The sequence below is a fragment of the Ammospiza nelsoni genome, chromosome 2 (assembly GCF_027579445.1).
Source record: "Ammospiza nelsoni isolate bAmmNel1 chromosome 2, bAmmNel1.pri, whole genome shotgun sequence".
NCBI classification, from domain to species: Eukaryota; Metazoa; Chordata; class Aves; order Passeriformes; family Passerellidae; genus Ammospiza; species Ammospiza nelsoni.
This window is the reverse complement of record NC_080634.1, coordinates 591,263-610,585: the sequence shown is the minus strand read 5'-3', so window position 1 is coordinate 610,585 and position 19,323 is coordinate 591,263. Positions and strand designations below refer to the sequence as shown.

General features: G+C 48.9%; 2 protein-coding genes across 2 annotated transcripts in view; one reads left to right on the top strand and one right to left on the bottom strand.

Annotated features, from left to right (window-relative positions):
• Nucleotides 1-1,655: 1,655 nt before the first annotated feature.
• PPME1 (protein phosphatase methylesterase 1) lies at nt 1,656-18,482 on the bottom strand. Its single transcript, XM_059491336.1, is given in 17 exon segments — nt 1,656-4,174; nt 4,825-4,892; nt 5,914-5,978; nt 6,773-6,817; nt 7,276-7,405; nt 7,842-7,971; nt 8,163-8,243; nt 8,572-8,662; nt 9,579-9,642; nt 9,644-9,664; nt 9,666-9,689; nt 9,691-9,724; nt 11,494-11,545; nt 12,046-12,103; nt 12,196-12,288; nt 13,101-13,194; nt 18,335-18,482. Coding segments are annotated over 17 exon segments (1,167 nt in total). The 5' UTR covers nt 18,433-18,482; the 3' UTR covers nt 1,656-4,155.
• The window catches only part of C2CD3 (C2 domain containing 3 centriole elongation regulator), a 36,905-nt gene continuing 35,987 nt past the window's right edge, over nt 18,406-19,323 (top strand). The window contains 3 exon segments of the mRNA XM_059491329.1: nt 18,406-18,478; nt 18,481-18,726; nt 18,857-19,117. Coding sequence (XP_059347312.1) covers nt 18,406-18,478; nt 18,481-18,726; nt 18,857-19,117 — 580 coding nt within the window.

The following is a 19,323-nucleotide window of genomic DNA, read 5'->3' as shown; positions in this document are numbered from 1 at the left end:
GATCACCATATCACCTTCTGGCCTGGCAAAGGGAAGGGACAGAAATCGGGGAGGGAGATAAACCAGAAGGCAGAGCTCTCCCGAGGCTCTCCTTGCTTTGGGGTCAGAAATGCGCGTTTATCACTCCTTGGCTGTGTTCATCCAGCCTGGATTAACCCTTCCATGGGCACACAGGGATGGGGCTGAGCTGCAGGGAGCATCTGGGCAGAACAGAGGCTCCAGCAGCCCTTTGGAGCTGTTAAACCTGCCGGAATGTAAAACAGCCTGCAAGACTTCCCGTTTATCCCAATTCCAGTCAGGAACAAGCAGAGAAGGCTGAACAGAGCACAGGTTACTCACCAGCCCATTTATTACTTCCAGATGTTTCTGCACATATGGGAGTCATTGGTCACAGGAAGGAGGGGGAAAAGTGAAAGCTATGGCTAAATTCCCCACACTGGGGTGCAGGGAAGGGATGGAGGAGCATTTTGGATTACAAGAAGCTTCCATGAGTCACCAGAAAAACCCAATGGTTGGGTCTGGTGCAGGAACAGCTGGATCAACCCCCTTCCTCCACAGGCTGCTCCAAGGAGCCCAAGTATCTATCTCAGCTAAAGGGAAAGCAGGAATTCCTACTCCAGGCTTTTCACAAATGCTTTATTTGTAGGCGAGGGAGATGGACACAGAACAGGACAAGACCAGGATGAGGCTGACACGAGACACGGCTCTCCAGAGAACTGACACACGGACACAGTGCTGAGGGGGCAGCACTGTCAGACAGACAGACGGATGGACAGCACAAACAAGGGATGCGGCTTTGGGCAACACAAAGGGCACTTCCAGCCTGTAAGCAGAGCACCAGGCTCGGGGACAGGTGGGACAATGCAGCAGGGACAGGGGTTCTTGGCAGTGAAAAGCCATAAACTCAAGCTTGTGACCTTGCCTAAAGAGGCAGGTCTGGATTTCCAACACTGTGGATTACCAGTTCAAACCAGTGGTTGCCAGGCACTCCACACAGCCCTTTTCCCAGGCCTTCCTGCTCCCAAAAGAAAAGGCAGTAGTGGAGAAGAGGAAAAATGTCAGTGCTGAAGTCACAGAATCAGAATAATTTGGGTATGGACCAAACTTAAAGCCCATCAAGTGCCACCCCTGCCATGGCAGGGACACCTCCCACTGTCCCAGGTGCTCCAAGCCCCATCCAGCCTGGCCTTGGGCACTGCCAGGGATCCAGGGGCAGCCACAGCTGCTCTGGGCACCCTGTGCCAGGGCCTAGATTGTACAAAAACTTCTTCCTAACACCCAATAGACCCTCCTGGGGGGATTCTCCAAGGTCTGTGTTGCCCAGCTCCACCTTTTGCAAGTCATTTGCACTGCTTGCAAATCATAAACACGTGGAAGCAGGGCTGGAAGGGCCTTCCTCAGGCTGTCCAAGGCAAAAGGGGAAAAATAACAATTTTACCTACTGCCGCCTCACCCCTGTCAATCTGAGGGGAAAATTCTGGCTGGACAGTCCCAGGCCTGAGTTTAATTCCTTCCTCAAGGGCTGATTTATTCAAAGCAAGAGTACCTGCTTTGGCAATACAGGAAATAATATTTTTCCAACAATCCCAATGCTCCAGTCCTCTGTAAATCCCTGATGGCTTTGTCCAGTACACATAATCTGGCAAAACCCATCCTAGGTCTCAGACATTTATTTATTTACTTTATTCAATTGAAAGGAAGCCTGCAACAGACCAGCATCCCAAAATGCATCTCCTGCTCCTGCCAAACCTTGGGATCCTTCATTGGGAAGGATCCTCAATCCAACAAGTGAAACAAGACCAAGAGAGGTTTCTAAGAAATCAAAAGGCTGCAGGAAAAATACAAAGCTGGGAATTTTGGGGAGGAATTTCCCTGTTTCTCATAAGCCAGAGAGAAGACTCCTTCTCTCTGCAGTTACTTTTACCACAGCCTGTGTATCCTTCACCAAGTGCCATTTATCCCAGCCTGCAGCCCCCTGGAAACTGCAGCAGGAGCCTTAATACTCCTCAGACAAAAGCCCAGTCTCAAAAATGTGCATGGCTTGACAGAGCCGAAAGGAATTTCCCTTCCACCCACCCCCAGGGTGCTGCTGCTGTCCCTGGAATCCATCCTTTTGATCCAGCCCCACACGAGTCCCAGAACAGCCACCTGGGCAGGGCTGGGAGCTGGCACGGAGCAACGCACCGGTCACTTCAACAGGCTCTTGAAATATTTATTTTCTTTTCACTCACTCAGTGTTAACAGCAAAACAGAATCCCAGGCAGCGCACAGGATTGCAGGAATCATTCCTTTCCCAGTGGTGCTTCTGCAGAACACAGAACTGGCTGGCTTTCCACGGAGGGTTCTGCTTGCTCCGGCTTTCTGACGAGCTCACAAATCAGAGGGATAACCGAGGAATGCTCACTCCAAGTCAGGCTCTCCAAGTTACTTCACCACGAAGGAATGTGACTCACCAGAGCATTCACAGCATGATCCCGGGAAGTGAGACTGGACAGACACGCTGCAGTAGTTCATCCCTAACAACCTGAACCAAGGAGTCTCCTGCAAAAGGGGCTTTTGGCCATTCTGGGGACACGGCTGCGGAAAGAACTGTTTTGCATCTTGACTACTGAAGATCCATGGAATCCATCAGGAACTAGACCAGGGTGGAATTACACCAAACCAATGAATCGACACGGTGACTCACAGAGGGGAGTGCAGAGAGCCACCAATTGCTCCTGTCACACCTGAGTGCCCAAAGTGCCAGGAGGGCATTCCTCTCTGCAATGAGGCTGTCCTGTCTCTAATCCAGGCACTTCCCAGCCTGATGTGTCAGGGAAGGGACAGGGAGCAAGGCCACCACGGCTGCCGTGCCCGGTGAGTCACATCTTGTCATGGGATGCACAGGGCAGCTCCCAAATCACCACAGAACTTTGCCTTGGCAGAGCAGGGTTAAAATCATCGGACAGCAGCAAGGGGTTATGGACACCAGGCAAAAAAAAAAAGGGGTTTCACACATCCACCAGCAAAATATTGAGGAAAACTGCTCCAAAACATGTCTGCTCTTACACTCAAAAGTAACTCTTAGGTGAAAGCAAGCCCAGGAGCTGTCTGTGGATAACTGAACCCTGAAGAAAAGCTCTCTGTGCACATGGAATTCTGGAAGGCAGGTAGCGAAATGAACCAGGAAGCAACAGTGGAAACAGGGTCCTTCCTCTAATACTGGGGAGAACAGCTGCCTACACATCAGCAGGACTGACTCCAAGCTCTCCCAGGGTTCTTCCTACAGCCCATTCCATGTTTTTCCATCCCAAAGGCGCTGATCTCTGCCCAGCTGTGTGTGGCAGCTACAAGAAGGGAAGGACAAACACATTCCAGGGGCAGAAAAAAGACAAACTGCCTGTTGACCACATTGTCCCTGCTGCTCTTGGGTCTTCCCCATAAAGGCAGGTTCAGAGTCCTGTGGATGTGTCTGTAGTAGATGGAGTTATTCAGGCTCTTCTTCTCAGAGAGGACTTGAAGCGAGCACTTCACAAACTGCAAGGCTCTGAAATGGAGCTCACAGTCCCCCTCTTGCCTTTTTGGTTCACAATCCCATCCAGCTTTGCACAGGAAAGTGGCCTCCAGGCTTTTCCCACAGCTTAACCCCTAAGGCTGGCGCTGGTGAGATGGAACCTGAGCTCCCAATGAAGCCAATTCCTCGTCTGCTTTAGGGGAAAAAGAAGTGTATGTATAACACCCAAATCTGAGGGGCACTTCCAAGATGATCCAGTGACTCCACGGAGAAATCCTGAAGCCTTTGGCTGTGCTGCAATGCCCTCGGTGGATCTGCACTGCCAACAGCCCTTCTGCAGCTGGGTCCAAGGAAGCCTGAGCATCGGTGGAGATGGTATGGCTGACTACATGGGATTCCAGGAGGTCTTTCCTTGTGGCAGCAGAGAGGAGGATCCCAGTTCCAAGGGCCTGAAGAGCTTTTCATGGTCTTCCGTAGAAGCTGCTTCCCAGCAAGGAAGTCCCTAGGAATTTAGATATTCTGGAGAGCTAGTTCTAGGGGATGAATCTCACACCAACTTCTCACTGCTGCTGGACTGGGAGATGAGAGGATATGGATACATCACAGTGGCCTCTGGTGCAGTTTATTTACAATGGGAATCAGTGCTGGAGAACACTGGGATATTAACAAGCAGGAAACACACTAGGAGGCAAAAAAGAGAATGGAAGAAAGACTCCATGTTAGCATCAAGGTATTCTCTGCAAACTCTGTGACAACCTAAATTTAGCTGTAAAGTCCTTAGGTCTTCTCACTCTCTCCCTGTTCAGACATCAACCTACACTATCAAGCTTATCAATCACACCCTTCTCTCACTGCCTGGCTGATCACAGGGGCCTGGCCTCCACAGGCCACTGCGATAAGAAAACACATGAGATAAGTATGGAGAGTCTGCAGAGTGAAGCACTCAGCTTTACCTGCCTCATCTCACCAGTATTTCTTGGCCAAGGGAGTGTGATGCAAGTTGTTTCCACAACACAGGGCCTTGGTTACTTAATGAAATATTATTTAAGCTAACTGCCATAAAATTTATCATTTTGCTTTCTGGCAGGCTATAAAGAAAGAAATCTGCTTTGCTCCTCCCTTCCCAGGAAGGAGGTTTCATCAGCACATGTAAATATGTGAGAAATGTAAAAGGAACACAAACACTGAATGTATTAGTGGCTGTGATTCCGAGCTGTTTGTTTATCTGTGGTTTTCAGCACCAGGCTAAAATTCCAGCCTCCCACCTCGAGAGCCAGACAGGCAGTGAGAGCAGGAGCCCTGCTCAGGGACACAGCTCCATGGAGCCTTACCACTGGAATCCACCAATGGGCTCTGTAAACCTGTGACGGATCAGGAACGTTGCAACAGCTTCAGCAACCTGAGAGAAGGGGAAAAACAGCTCAGGATTTAAAGGGACACAAAGAGAAGACAAAACCCAGTCAGTTTTCAAAGCCTGCAGTATTTCCAACAACAGTTCACACCCTCAGGAGTCTGTTGCTGAACTGTTTGCTCCTTTAAAACAAGAGCTCTGTGTAACACACCTCCAGCTTTACTCTGACACTGAAGCCTGCCATCAAGAAGTGACCAAACCTTTTCTCCACCCATTTCAGTAATTCTAAGTTTAGCAGGGAGAAAAGGTAAATTAGGATGCAAGACAGTAACCTGGAATGGTTTGGGTTGGGAGGAACAGTAAAGCTCATCCATTTCCAACACCTGCCATGGGCAGGGACACCTTCCACTACACCAGGCTGCTCCAAGCCCCATCCAGCCTGGTCAACATTGCTCAGAATGTATAAAAACCAGTAACAGCTTAAGAACTGAGTATGTCTAGATAGAAATACCTATTTCAGACTGGTAAAGTGAAGCACAGAAAGGCTGAGTTTTAACAGAGCTGTCAGTGCAGAATGAGCTTTAAAACCAGATGTGCTCCCAACCACAGGCTCCACTGTCTGCACCACATTCCTGCTTCCATCTGGACAGAAACCCCAGCAGTGCCCAGAAGCAGCACTGCTCTGTCAGAGCTGCTGCAGGAACATTTGGTTTCTATTTGGAAAATGTGAGCCACCCAACTCAACACAGACCAACCCCTAAAGCTGCAGCTTAGTGCAGTGGATAGTGGGGAACTGCTTAAGGAAGGGAGGAGAAATCCACACTCCTCATGGGTGGAATTAGGTACATCACCACGAGCCTGGGAGTTAAATCCATAGCCCAGCCCTGTGGCATGTAACATCTTATCCAGGGCTTTCCAGACAGCTGAAAAATCCAAGCTGCTTATGAAATCCAGTTGTGGTGCCAGAGATGCCCAGAAGTATGATCTCTGCTGCGTGGTAAGGAACAGATCCTTTTTCTGCATTTCAGATTGTGGCTTATTGTAGCTTCAACCCCACGGTGGGGCTCACCTTGTCCGGAGCATCCTCATGGACTGCGTGGCCACACTGTGGGAGGACCTGCATCTGGAACTTCCCTGTGGATCGAGAGAGTCAGCACACGGATCTCACGCTCTGCACCTACTGGCCTCACTAAGTGCAGCTGGAAAAGAGGCCCCCAGGGACGGCAGGAAGCCTCAGCAGACTCCACACCATGCACAGCCCGTGGTCTCCAAAGGAAACATGGACCAGCGGCTTCATTCACCTTCTCCAGGTGTAACTGGAACAGGTTCCCAGGAGCTAAAATAGAGCTGAACTTCTCAGAGCTTCTCAATGCAGGCAAGTGTCAGAGTTAGAACTCTCACCAGATTTACCTTAAGATAACATTTATCCTGCTATCCAGTACCACTTTCCAGTACTGGTTGCTCTGGAAGGCTGGCATGGGGGGAAAAAACCCAACCCAAACCCCAAAACATGAATGAAGGTGCTTAATCTTGGTCTGCTGTCTGTCAGAAACACTGGGAGATGGGACAATTTGGAGTGATCCCAGGTGTTCTAGCTAGGAACATCAGGGATGTAGCTACAAAGGGAAAAAATGGATCAGAAAGAAGCCCTCACAGGCAATCATTCTGATCCAAGAGAAGTGTAGCAGCTCCACTGCTGGGAGCACTGAACACTGCATTGAACAATGCCCACAGCAGCAGCCCTTTGAACTGAACCTTTTCCCTCCCTCACCTTCCCCACCTTTCCTTGACCACAGCAGGAGAACACTTATGGCCTGGATGAATTCTTTAACGCCCATTTGTTTGGATATTGACTGTACCCATAGCAACAAGCTGTCATGCAAAAAGAGCATTATGGTAAGGCTGAAGTCGCAATATTAAATATTTACCTTGCATCTGCCCAATGGTCAGATCTTTATCCAGCCTGTCAACACCTACAAGCAAATAAACAAATAATAACAGTAAACAAATGTTTTGGAGAACAGCCAGAGAGAACACCATTCTCTGAGCCAGGCTTTTCTCTCTATTTTAAATGATACATTAGCTGGGAAAACAGAAAATAAACACCTCTGACACCCAGACAAGGGCATTTCACTGCTGCACTTTGAGAGAGTAAAGTTACAGGAAAGAAACACAGCCAAAAAATGCAAGAGCACACCCCTCCCTACTACTTAAAAGGATATTTACAAAAGGTATTTGCTATTAAGGTACATAAAGTGCTTACAGCTGTATTTGACTTTCACTGGAGAAGTTCAGATCACACCACACTATTTTAGGAGACACAGAAGCCCAGGTATTCCCAGGAACCACTGCAGCCCAATGCTGACCCTGTACTCTAAAATGGAAGTGTGACCTCACTGAAGTGCACCCCAGGACTGGGAGGGACACGTACCAGCTAGAAGCAAAAGCTTTGGAGTGGGACAGCTGAGGAAGAGGTTGGATAAACCCCTGAACCAGCCATCCCAGTACTTCTCTGTTTTGGCCAGCTCGATTCGCCACGTGTATAAATGCTCCTTCTTTGTCTGCAGGGAGGAGAGAGAGCTCTGTGTTACTGATCAGTAAAACAGCAGAAAGAAAACCAACCCAGGGAGCCACCTGGAAATGCATAAATACACAGATATAAAAAATAAAACAATACTGGCTCCCTCTGGTGGATTACACACTTCTAGGATGACCCTCCTTGCTTCTACATCTCTCTCCAAATCAAAGTACATGAGCCGGGAACAAGAAAGTCAGCAAGAGCTACACCAAGAGGAGAAGAGCCTGCAGGATTTCAGGGCAATCAATTTGCTATTTTTTACTGACACAAATAGCTCACAAATTGCCTGAACATTTGGCCTTGGCTCCCATCCAGTTTTCTCTCCCTGGAGTGGCTCCCTTTCATATCAGAATGATTTGGATAACCACAGGTGACAGCTCTTGCAGGGGAAGCTGAAAACACAGTAACAAGTTCCCAACCTCTGTGTCATCCTCTTTCTTCCTTTTGTTGACAGAGCCTCCTCCTTCCTCATCCTCGTCCTCCTCCTCTTCCTCAATAATTCCCTCTACTATGGCTTTAGGGCATTCAGGACTGGCTGCCTCTTCACACCTGAGAAAATAAAATCAGAAACTGATTCCCTGATAAAAGGAAAAAATCCAAACCAAAACACCAGCCAGGATTAAACCATAGGTGTTCAGCAATTTTTTTGCTTGAAGAAATACTCATTTTCAAGTGCACTTATGTAGAAATGGTGTTGTAAAACAGAAAAAAAAATTTTTTAAATTATAAATGAAATAAACCAAAGGCCACCTACTGTTTTGACTTGACCGACCATAGAAACTCTGGCAGATTCGAGATTTCTTATCTGTCCACTTTTTACGCTATGGAAAAAAAAATCAGAAGAGATAGAAATATTTACTGAAGGCCCAGAAAGAGGAGTTAAACTCCTCTGACATCTCAGGACTTCCCCAAAGTATCCCCAAAGCTCCTGCTGTGAAACTGAACAGAGGGGCTCAAGCTAAACTTTTTGCGAACCTCCCGTCGTGACCTGTAACTGAGAAGAGAAAGAGGGAGAAGTTTTAATGGTGAAACAGGGTTAAACCCGTGTCAGGGGGCTGGGACAGGGCCTGTAAACAGCCAAATTATATAAACTTTGTTTCCTTTGGGAGTCAGGCTATACAGACAAGTGATTCCAGAGACCAAGCTTACCTCCACTCAATGGCATTCTCAAGTGACTTGAATGTTTTGGGACGACTCCTTAGGAAGTTCTGCATGCTGTTCAAGGCATCCATGGCAGTACCTAAAAGCAAATGGCATCATCTTCATCATCTTCATGGCATCTGATGAAATTATTGCCACATCCCTCTACACAAAAACTGGCTGCAACAGCCTCACAGAGAGCTGGAGCTCCCCAGTGATCTAATGCTGCTAAGCAAAGTACAGATTAGTATTTTCTAAGCCAACAGTCATATTGGGAAATTGCTTTTGAACAGGTAGGATGTTCAGACAGTAAGAGAAAGCAGCAATCATTTATCAGCAGCAATCATTACGGCAAAAGCACCCCTCTTCCCCATCAAGAAAGTGTTTCAAAGAAATCAGTGCCATGGTCTAGGTGACACAGTGGTGGTAGGTCATAAGTTTGGCTCAGTGATCTCCAAAGTCTTTTCCAACCTAGCTGATCCTCTGATTCTGTGACATTAGCGAGAAAAAGGCAAACAGAGGGAGAGTACACCTGGCAAAAGGAAAAGGGGAAGGAAGAGAAGGAGAAGGAGGAGGAGGAGGAGGAGGAGGAGGAGGAGGAGGAGGAGGACGGAGGAGGAGGAGAAGGAGAAGGAGAAGGAGAAGGAGAAGGAGAAGGAGAAGGAGGAGGAGGAGGAGGAGGAGGAGGAGGAGGAGGAGGAGGAGGAGGAGTGAGGAGGAGGAAGGAGGAGGAGGAGGAGGAGGAGAGGAGAAGGAGAAGGAGAAGGAGAAGGAGAAGGAGAAGGAGAAGGAGAAGGAGAGGAGAGGAGAAGGAGAAGGAGAAGGAGAAGGAGAAGGAGAAGGAGAAGGAGAAGGAGAAGGAGAAGGAGAAGGAGAAGGAGGGGTCACACTGGGAAGATTTTTGTGCCACGCAGGATCTGCAAGGAGGACGGAGTGGGTTCCAAGACAGGACAAACCCTGGAGTGTGGGGGCTGTGTGGGGCAGGGAGGAGGGCTGGCAGGGGCGGGCACACTCACCCTCCACGACGTCGATCATGCAGAGCCCCAGCAGGCTGGCCAGCAGGTTGGCCGCGGCGGTGTTGCACGGCGATGGCGCCGCCCATGGCTGTGCCCGATCAGCATGATGGGGCGGCGGCAGGTCCCCGTAGAGCGCCTCTACCACGCTGGCCCACGTCCCTGCAGCGCAGCACACACGCCTGGCACCCCAGCAGGGACACAGCCTGCACGGGAGCGCCCTCACACCCCGTCTGACCCCCGGGCTGCACACAGCTTTTCCCCCGTCACTGCTGCAAAGGCGGAAACCCTGGACACCCGTGCCATTTCTCCTTCTGTTAACAGAATCCTCACTTAAAAATGCTAATTGAAAAGATGTTCAAGCAACCTGGTCTAGTGGAAGGTGTCCCTGCCCATGTGGATGAAATTTGCAGTCACTTCTAGCCCAAATTCTGTGATTCCTTGTAGAAAATATTTTAGGCTGACACTTGCTAGTGGGACCGTTAAATAAAAGGTGAGAAAAAGCTGTCAAATCATCTTGCATGGAAGCACAAACCAAGAAGTTCATTGTTCTTAAAAGAAGAGATTGGAATTAGAGAGAGAAAAATAACTGGGCCCTGCTGACCATGGAAAATATGAACAACACTGAGCATGAGCAAAAAGATTGAGACTCTCTGTGAGCACAGACAGGCAAGGGGCAATTTCCCCACCCTTCCCAAAAGGTATGTCCTGTTAAACCGAAGCTGTCACTTCCTGACACTTTTCCCAGGATGGGAAAGCTGGCTGGTATGATCCCCAAACCCCAGAACAGCAGCAGAGCTCACAGCAGAAATCTCCTGAAGAGCAGTTTAAAGACACCCCCCAGCTGGCTTTCCTGACTACAACCATGCAGAGGAGCCTGAGAACTGAGCAATTTTTATTGGAAAAAATTATTCCATTCCTATTGAAAATGGAAAACAAGTGAAAAAATGAACAGGTTGACCAGCTTGTCTGCTCTGCTAGAGAAAATTGCTTGAGGATTTGACTTAAAAGAAAAACAGGAACACCACCTGTAATTTAAGGCTCCTATTTAAAAGATACTCAGGACTAAGTTTCAAGCTCATTGCTAAGAAGAGGGGAAGGTTTCAAAACAAAAGGAACTTGCTTTCCCCCCACAGCAGTGCTGCTCCAGATCTGAAATATTCTAATTATTTAATCCAGCATCTCCTCAGGACAGTTACACATCAGGATCTGACAAGGCATAAGCAGCAGGAATAAGGTATACAATGGAAGTCAGAATACATTTCACACATGGCCTCCCCTCAACAAACCAAGTGGATTTGTCCATGGGAAGGTTACAAAATCCTTCATCATTTAGTTGTAGTCACAGCAAAGAGTCTCTTTGTACTAAATATGGGCAGAACATAATGTGCTTAGCAGTGGGTATTTGCTTTTCTTACAGTTTTGTCAAGAGGGGGATGGATTTGCATGCCAAAGCGGGTCATGTTTGAAAAAGCAGTTTTATGATTGAAAATCCTGTGTCTGTGACCCAGACTTCAGGGGTGTTACCAGGCCGGTGTGGGCCCGCCCTGAGCACTCACCCCAGGGGTGAGGAAGAGTCACACTGGTGATTCAGACTAAAATACCCCATGGATGTCTAAAGGAAGCATTCCACCTCCCTTAGGAGCTCCTCAGCATGTGGCAGGTTTAAAGTGCTCACTGTTTAAAAACTCGGGGTACTGGGAGAACAACTCCAGCTCTTGGCATCTGGCTCAGCTGGGAGGGACAGCATTTCAAACTGTCCCAGAATGGAAGGAAAGGAGGGGCAACTACCAGAATCATGTGAAATTCATCTTCCAGCTCCTCTGAATGAAGGCTGTGTGCCCTCAAGTAGTTTATTGTTCAGCCAAGGAGAGAAGGGGAGGTTTGTGAAAAGGGAAATGAGCATAAGTTTCCTTACTTTGCCATAGTCTCTGCAGACAGATCTTCAGGATTCCTTACTTTTGTTTCTCCTGAAAAAAACCCAACCCAAGTTAAGTTCTCTTAAGCTGAATAACTTCAGGCCCCCTCAGGACTTAGAGCAGTGATGGTACAAAGCTTTTAGGCACAGATATGAAGAGCAATCCTACTGCAATGAACGTGAATAATTAAGAAACACAGAATTAGCAGGAACACTCGGTACTTTGGGTAGGAAACACTGCCCGCAACGGTGTTCTTTATGGATCTTAAAATGAAAGAGCAGTCCTCACTTCTCATGGCAAGGACCACTTAGAGGTTATGGAAATATGAAAGATGGCTTGGTGGAAGGAAGCAGTCCACCACTGTCTCAAGCAGAAGTTCAGGGGGTCTCAGCTTCTGACAGAAGCCACTCTTCCATCCCTGCTTTTGAATCAAAATTGGGATGCCTTAAGGATGTTTTTCTAGTCGTCCTGAGAGGGATTCATTGCATCTCCTTAAAAAATGGGAGCGTGTAACACGCTGGTTTGAGCCCAGATTTATTTCTTTGCCTTACCATGGCCTCGGAGGTCTAAGGCCACAATCCTACACTGGATCCTACTGATGATTGCAGACTGCAAGGAGAGACAGAGAGAACACTGTTTGCAAAGTGGGATTAGCAGCAACAAGCAGTTGCAGCAACAAACAGAGCAGCAGCTTTACTTACAGTAAACACAGCCCAGGACAGGGCAGAGTGGCCTCCACCGTGCAGCAGCAGCAAGACAGGCCCCTCCAAGCCACTTTTGTAAATTCGAAAAGTGTATGAACAGTTAAGGACATTTCTCTGAGCTTCTTCAAGGCAGCAGAATGGATTTTGGAGCTTGCAATATCGAACAGTACTTTATTTCTACCCTTCATTTATCTGACCAAGCATTATGGGATGTTCAAGCATTACCTGGACAAAAACGTAACTCAGTTTAAGCTTCAAGAGTTGTATTCCTGCTGCCCAGGTTTTCTCCCCCTCTTTAATTCTCTTATCCCCTGTCCTCTTCTCCCTGGGCACAACAGGGAAGCGAACTAAGAGAAAACTAGAAATCCATTAGGAAAAAAGATGGAGAGTTATTTCTACACAGGCAAAATACTGAGAGGGCAAGGGAATGGTTTTAAACCAGAAAAAGGGAGATTTAGATTAAATGTTCATAAGAAATTCTTCCCTGTGAGGGTGGGCAGGCCCTGGCACAGGGTGCCCAGAGGATTGCCTCTGGATCTCTGGCAGTGCCCAAGGCCAGGTTGGACTTTGGGGCTTGGAACAGCCTGGGACAGTGGGAGGTGTCCCTGCCCATAGCTGTTGGAAACACTTTTTAAAAATTATAAAAAATTAAATTTAATTTAATTTTAAATTATTACTAAAGAAGTAATATTGGGAATTAGCCTTGCTAGGCACAGTTAAACTGTCAGCCTACAAGGGATAGTTCTGGTTACTGACACTGAACCCTGCAGGAGACATAATGGAAGATGAGAAGGAACACATGAAAAAGCTGAGGAGCCCAAATAAACTAAACAAAATGTGATACCTCCCCCATAATCTCTGAGATTATGACAAATTCAATTTGAGGAAAGAAAAAAGGATATATCCTTGCCGGTTTCATTTTCTACCACAACGTCCTCCATAGACTCGAAGTACTGGCTCCAAAGCACTGGTGAAAAATCACGCTTTCTTCCAGGGCTGCAAGACAGAAAAATCCCATAAGAAAGAGTTATTTTTAAAGTCTTGCACTGAAATTGGCATCCAGGCCTCCTCTCACTGAAGAGAACACGCTGGTGTTACACAACAGCTCAGACTGGAAGCAAACGGCGCATCAGTGAAGTGCCCACACAACCACAATATCCAGAGTTTTACTGTCAGTGAAGGAATCCTCCCCTAATTGTTGCTCCTATTGAGGACATGCAGTGGATACAGAGAAAAGAGTATTTTCCTCATCGAGTAATTCCAAGGAAGACTGAGCAATGGTGATTTGGACTACTCAGACCCAAGCCAAGGGAAAATAAACAGAACAGTGATACTGTCCCAGTGCCACCTCCGAGTCTGCAGTGAGCCACAGGCAAAAGGTGCCCAGCTGACAAACCCATTTATTTTTTGCTTCCTTCAAAAGGTACAGCTGTGCCCTCTCCTTGTACCACCATTACAGACAAAAGGCTCTGCAATCAGAATTTTCCTGATGACTCAGTTGATGCAGAATTTGCTTCTCGGGCTGGTATTTACTCAGTAAGGCTGAAAGAGTAGTGCTTAATTTTGGAAGTGGCATAATTAGGCTCAATTCTAGCCAGGATACAGGATGAGTAACAGTGCACCATTTTAACCATGTTTTTGCACTTCAGCTCTTCTGGGGGAGGCAGGCAGGCAGCACAGAATATTAAAATCAAGCATGGGCATGAGGGGTGAAAGACCTTCAGAGCAGAAAAATCCCTGCTGAAGAAGTTTCTCCTGAATTCTTGGCTTCCTAAAGAAATAGAAAATAACACACAAAGCAGCTTTTCAATTTTGCAGAAACAAAATTTCTGTTTCCCCTGGTGTTTCTAGGATATGAAACATAAACCAGCCACCCCCTGAATGGACCAAATTCCCTCCTGTGGGTTTCCAGACTTCTTGTTAAATCTCAATTAAATAAAATGAGAAGTCACACACCTACATAAATCCAGAAAATATTAATCTCCTTTACCACCTCAGCCTAATCTCATCCTCTGATCAAGGAAAAAAAGATCACAGTCAAAGCTTAATTTTTCCCTGGAAGCCATCCCAGCCCTGATCACATGCTCTCTCCATACCAGTTCTGGTTCTTTCTGGAGAGGGAGAGAACTGCCCACAGCTTGGATGATTTCCCCTCTCTGGGTTTTGAATAGGTAGGATGTGCAGCTAGTGAAAATAAATTCCTTCACCCTCTCAAAATGCAGCATTTCAGCTGCAGCCAGGCTTTTGCACAGCATGTTGCAGCTGCTTTGGGGTTCCACTGCCCTGGGCAGCTCCAGGAGATCAGCACATGCTGTCACCTGCCTGGCCACAGCCCTTCCCACCTGATCCATAAATGTGGTGGGCAGCAGGAACGCCCTGGTGGCCCAGCCCTGGCACTGCTGTGGCACCAGGAATCTGTAGGGGCAGAATAAATGTGCTGCTTTCCACAAAATCCCAGGTGACCACAGAGGGCTGAGCAAAAACATTTCTCCAAAGAAAAGAATCCTTGATTTTGAGTTTTTCTAGAGCTGCTTTTTTTTAGTGGAGCATCAACACACATTCAGAATTAGGAAGGTGCCAAATAAACAGCAGCTGTGGTTTTACACCTTCCTATGTTGAAGTCATATTTTGCTGACCATTATTTAAGCTGACAGAACTAACTAATAGCTTTTTAAAGTATCCAGCAAACCAAAACAGAAATGGATCTGACATAATAACTTTTCTAGACTGATCCTTAAACTCCAAGCTAGCATATTAAACTGGAATTACAAAACAAATACTGGGCACCCTCTGTTTTATGCTATTGTGCCGTTTGTCCTCTTTATCCTTAGGATGCCCACACGGCTCACCAAATCTCTCCCCAATTTTTGAAGGGGTTTTCTTTCAGGTATTTTCCTAAAATTAAAAAAAAAAAAAAAAAGTTGCCCCAAGCAGAAGGAACCATTTTCAGAAAGTCCTTTTTCTGCTGAGAGCCCCTATTTAAAACTACTAAAGCAAATATAGAACAAGTGCATGAATCAGGAGATTTCGTTCTCACATCATATTTGAACCCAAGCAAATCAAACATCATCTACAAGCACAAACTGCCACGGCTGACAAGTTGTATTTAGAAATTCTAAAAATTGACAAGGACAGTATCTTAAGTTCTGCCTTAGAGATGCTGAATACATTAAATGTTTTTTTTATTAAAAGGATTCCAAGGGGGAAAAGTGGATTAAAAAGGAAAAAATGAGTAGGAATTGTCATGATTGAATTACACAGATCTGATCCAGTCATGTCCTTCTGGATAATTAAAAGATCTTCGGAGATTGTACGTGATTTTTACTCACACACTGGAAAGGAACAGCAAACTGACTTTTACTTTTAAATCCCATCCAGGTGCTTAACTCTGAATGAGCCACGAGCAAAAAGCAAAAGGCAAAAAACAGGACAGGAAATGCAGAAGCTGCTACAGCTGTTGGGATCTGCTTCCGTGGGAGGTGACTTCACAAATTCTATTATTTTATTTCCCCACAGAACACAGAGTCAGGCCATAAGCCTGATTGTGTTTTGTTTTGTGACTTTGATTTTGTTTTTGGTTTTCATCTGTGGAGCAATTTGAAGGAATCAGTTGCAATTCCCAACACAGCCTTGGCCATGAGCGCTCCTTAAAGGAATGGGCACGGAATTCCTCGCGGAGGCTGAGTTTCACATATTGCCTGAGCCAAAGAGAAGCTCCAGCCTCCTTTGGAAAGGGCCTTTTGGAACCATCATTTCTGCTGCAGAGCACTTAAATCCAGGGAGCAGAGGACTGTGCTGGCAAAGCAGGAACTGATGCCACGTGCCACGAAGCGCACTGAAATCCCAGCACACATCCCATGCTCCTGCAAAACCCACTCCAAACCATGTCAGAGGAGCCAGGCTGGGTGTCAGGGAGAATTCCCTCCCCAAAGGGCTGCCCAGTGAGTCCCCAGCCCTGCAGGGACTGGCAGCCGTGTGCATGTGGCACTGGGGACGTGGGGCAGAGCTGGGGGAAAGGTTGGACTCCAAGATCTTGGGGGGCTTTTCCAGCCTGAACCATTCCATGATTCAGTTTGCTTCGGCCACTTTGACTTCCCAAATGACTCTCCCACAGAGAGACATAAGGAAGTGCTTGTACTGAAAAAATAGCAAGAAAAGAATAAATTTTAAAGAAAAAGCTAGGAACACGTTTATTTTCACAGATTTAAATGCAGCAACAGGTGCCATGTTTTTAGAAACTACTGAAACACACATTAACCTTTTAACAGCATATTGCCAAAGAATGTAAGACTTTATTTAAGTTAGGAAGTTCTCAGTAAATTCTATTTTTCTGTAGCAATCTCAGCTTGACCCTCTGCTTCTCAAGATCTGCTTTCAGCTACACCACAGTCACATTAAGATGACCTGCATGGTGGAAAAAAAGGGAATAAAAAGAAAGTGCCCCACACACCAGTCAGAGGATTTAGCCATGGAAAACTCAAGTTGCTGGCATTCTTGGATATTAAGGTTAAACCCATTTTTTTAAAAGCCTGGCTTGCAACTCAAGAAACTGAAAGCACAGAAATAAATCACGTTTATAAATGCGAGATGCTTAATGCAGCAAATAAACATTTTCTACGTTTAGTTATTTTTGTTCCCTGTAGAAGTTAGAATTGTGAAGGACTATTTCAGAGCAGCCCTGCACATCTGCCAGCACTGTAAATCACACTGTGTTTTCCCTGTGCAACTAATCCCTTTCTCTTTTGGTGGAATTCTCTTCAGGGGGAATCTTGCACTTGTTTGAACAGAACTGAACTTAGGAAAGGATAAGCTCAGCTTAAGATGAAATTTCTATCCCACTCCCTCTTGTCTCCTTTTCACAGAATCCCAGGCCCCTCTGGATGAGGCCATTCCATGCTGGATGTGCAGCATCTCCCAAACAGGAGCATCACCTGTAAAGGGATTTACTGGGTGGCAGAGGGGAAATCAAACCACAACATGATTATGAACTACTCCCCACTGCTTCCAAGGGAAGATTCCAGGGTAATTCCTGATCCTTAACCACAGCACTGGATTTTGTTTCACTCATAATCATTTCCCTGACAGTGTTTAAAACCTTCCAGTGTATGGTAAGAGAGGAAAAATTATATAAATTAATACGTTACACCCTTGGACACTGGTCAAACTTCTCCCACAGCTCCCAAAATGTGCTCTCAACCCCTGCTTAAGAGATTAAAGAGTATCCCAGACTTTTCCATCATCTCGAAATGCAGATTTAAGCAGGGATTAAAGTCACTTGGCAGTCACTTCACATGGGTGCCTGCGGCTGAGAAATCCCGTTCCACAGAATCATGGAATGTTCTGACTTGGAAAGGGACCCCCAAAAGGACCACCAAAGTCCAGCTGCAGGTGAGGAATTCAGCTCCTGAGAATTTCCACACACCTCTCCCCCAGCCACAGCCTGAGGTACCACCCAGACATGGTGCTGGACCCTTCCTGCAAGCACTGATGGCAAAAGCACCGGGAGGAGAGGGCCGGAGAGCTGATCCCAGCACCTTCCCAGCCGGAGGGTGCGCTGGGCACTGGTGCCTCTGCGGCTGGAGAAGCCTGATCCAGGTGTCACCCTCCTGGAACAGGGGGAAGCAGGACCAACCCTCCCTCCAGACCCCCTAAGAATGACCGTGCCCCCTTCCCGATCCCCCAGGACCGTTCCCTGTCCAAATCCCCCAGGACAAGATCCCCTCTGTCCAGATCCCCCGATAATGACCATTCCCTGTCTCGATCCCCCAGTAGTGACCATTCCCTGTCCAGATCTCCCAGTAATGACAATTCCCTGTCCCGATACCCCGAAAATGACCATTCCTGTCTAGATCCCCCGATAATGACCATTCCCTGTCCAGATCTCCCAAAAATGACAAATCCCTGTCCCGATCTCCCGATAATAACCATTCCCTGTCCAGATCACCCAGTAATGATCATTCCCTGTCCAGACCCGGAATACCGTGCCTCCCTTCCTGGCAGATCCCCCCAGTAAAGACCCCCGGTCCCTCCGGACACCCAGCCCGACCCCCCGCCCTGCAGAGCCTCCGCTCCGCCGTCACCTCTCCCCCGAGCTCCCCCCGCTCTCCGCATCCGCCCCTGCCCTTCCTCCGCCTACCCCATGCGCATCTTGGACCCGGACTGGCCGCCGCCGCCGGGCAACGGGGGCCGAGGCGGGAGGCGGCCCAGATGCAGCTGCTTCTCCAGGGCCGACATGACAGCCGGGAACGCACCGGGAACAGCGGGACCCCCGAGAGCGCCGCCGCCGCCCCTCCGCGCCGGAAGCGGCTCCGCCAACAGCGCCGCCGCGTGGCGCCGAGCGCGCCCGCCCGCCCGCAGGGCACCCAGGGAAACGTAGTCCGGCCCCCGCCGCCGTGCGAGGCGGGACGCGGGGCAGCACGGGAGCTGTAGTCCCCGCCGCCGTGCCCGCGGGGCAGCACGGGAGCAGTAGTCCCCGCCGCCGCGGCGGTTGCCGGGCGGGAGGCGCGGGCGGGATGCGGCGGAGGGGAGGTGCGCGGCGGGACGGGCGGCACCGCGGGGCTCGGGGGGCACGGCGGGGACAGAGGCGTGCGGCGGTGGGGCGGGGAGCGGCGCGGTGCCGGGGGGATGTGCGGGCCGCTGACGCCGCCTGTCCCCGCAGGTCCCGGTGATCCCGCCGCCGCTGCCGCCAGCCTGCCGCCGCTGGTGCGGGGCCCGGCGCGCTGCTGGCTGCGCTGCTCCGTGCCCCGCGTGCTGTGGGCCGGCCCGCAGCCCGCCGCCGTGGTGCGGCTGCGCTGGTGGGGCGAGAGCTCGGGCGGCACCGTGCTGCAGCCCGCCGGCCGGGCCGGGCAGCCCGCGGGCCGCACCTGCGCCCGCTTCGCCGTGCGCTGCGGGCCCCGGCAGCTCGCCGCGTACCTGGCAGGTACGGACACGCCGGGACACCGCGCTGGGACCGCGCCGGGCGGCGGGACGGGGCCCCGGGTGTGCCGGGGCAGGGCAGGCGGGGCGTCCGGAGCGGTTTGTTCGCGGGCAGGGCGGAACGGGCTGGCCTGGGCATGGTAAGCCATTCATTCCCCTCCAGCAGTGGTAAGCCGTTCATTCCCCTTTGTCCTGCCCTAAGCGTTCCTT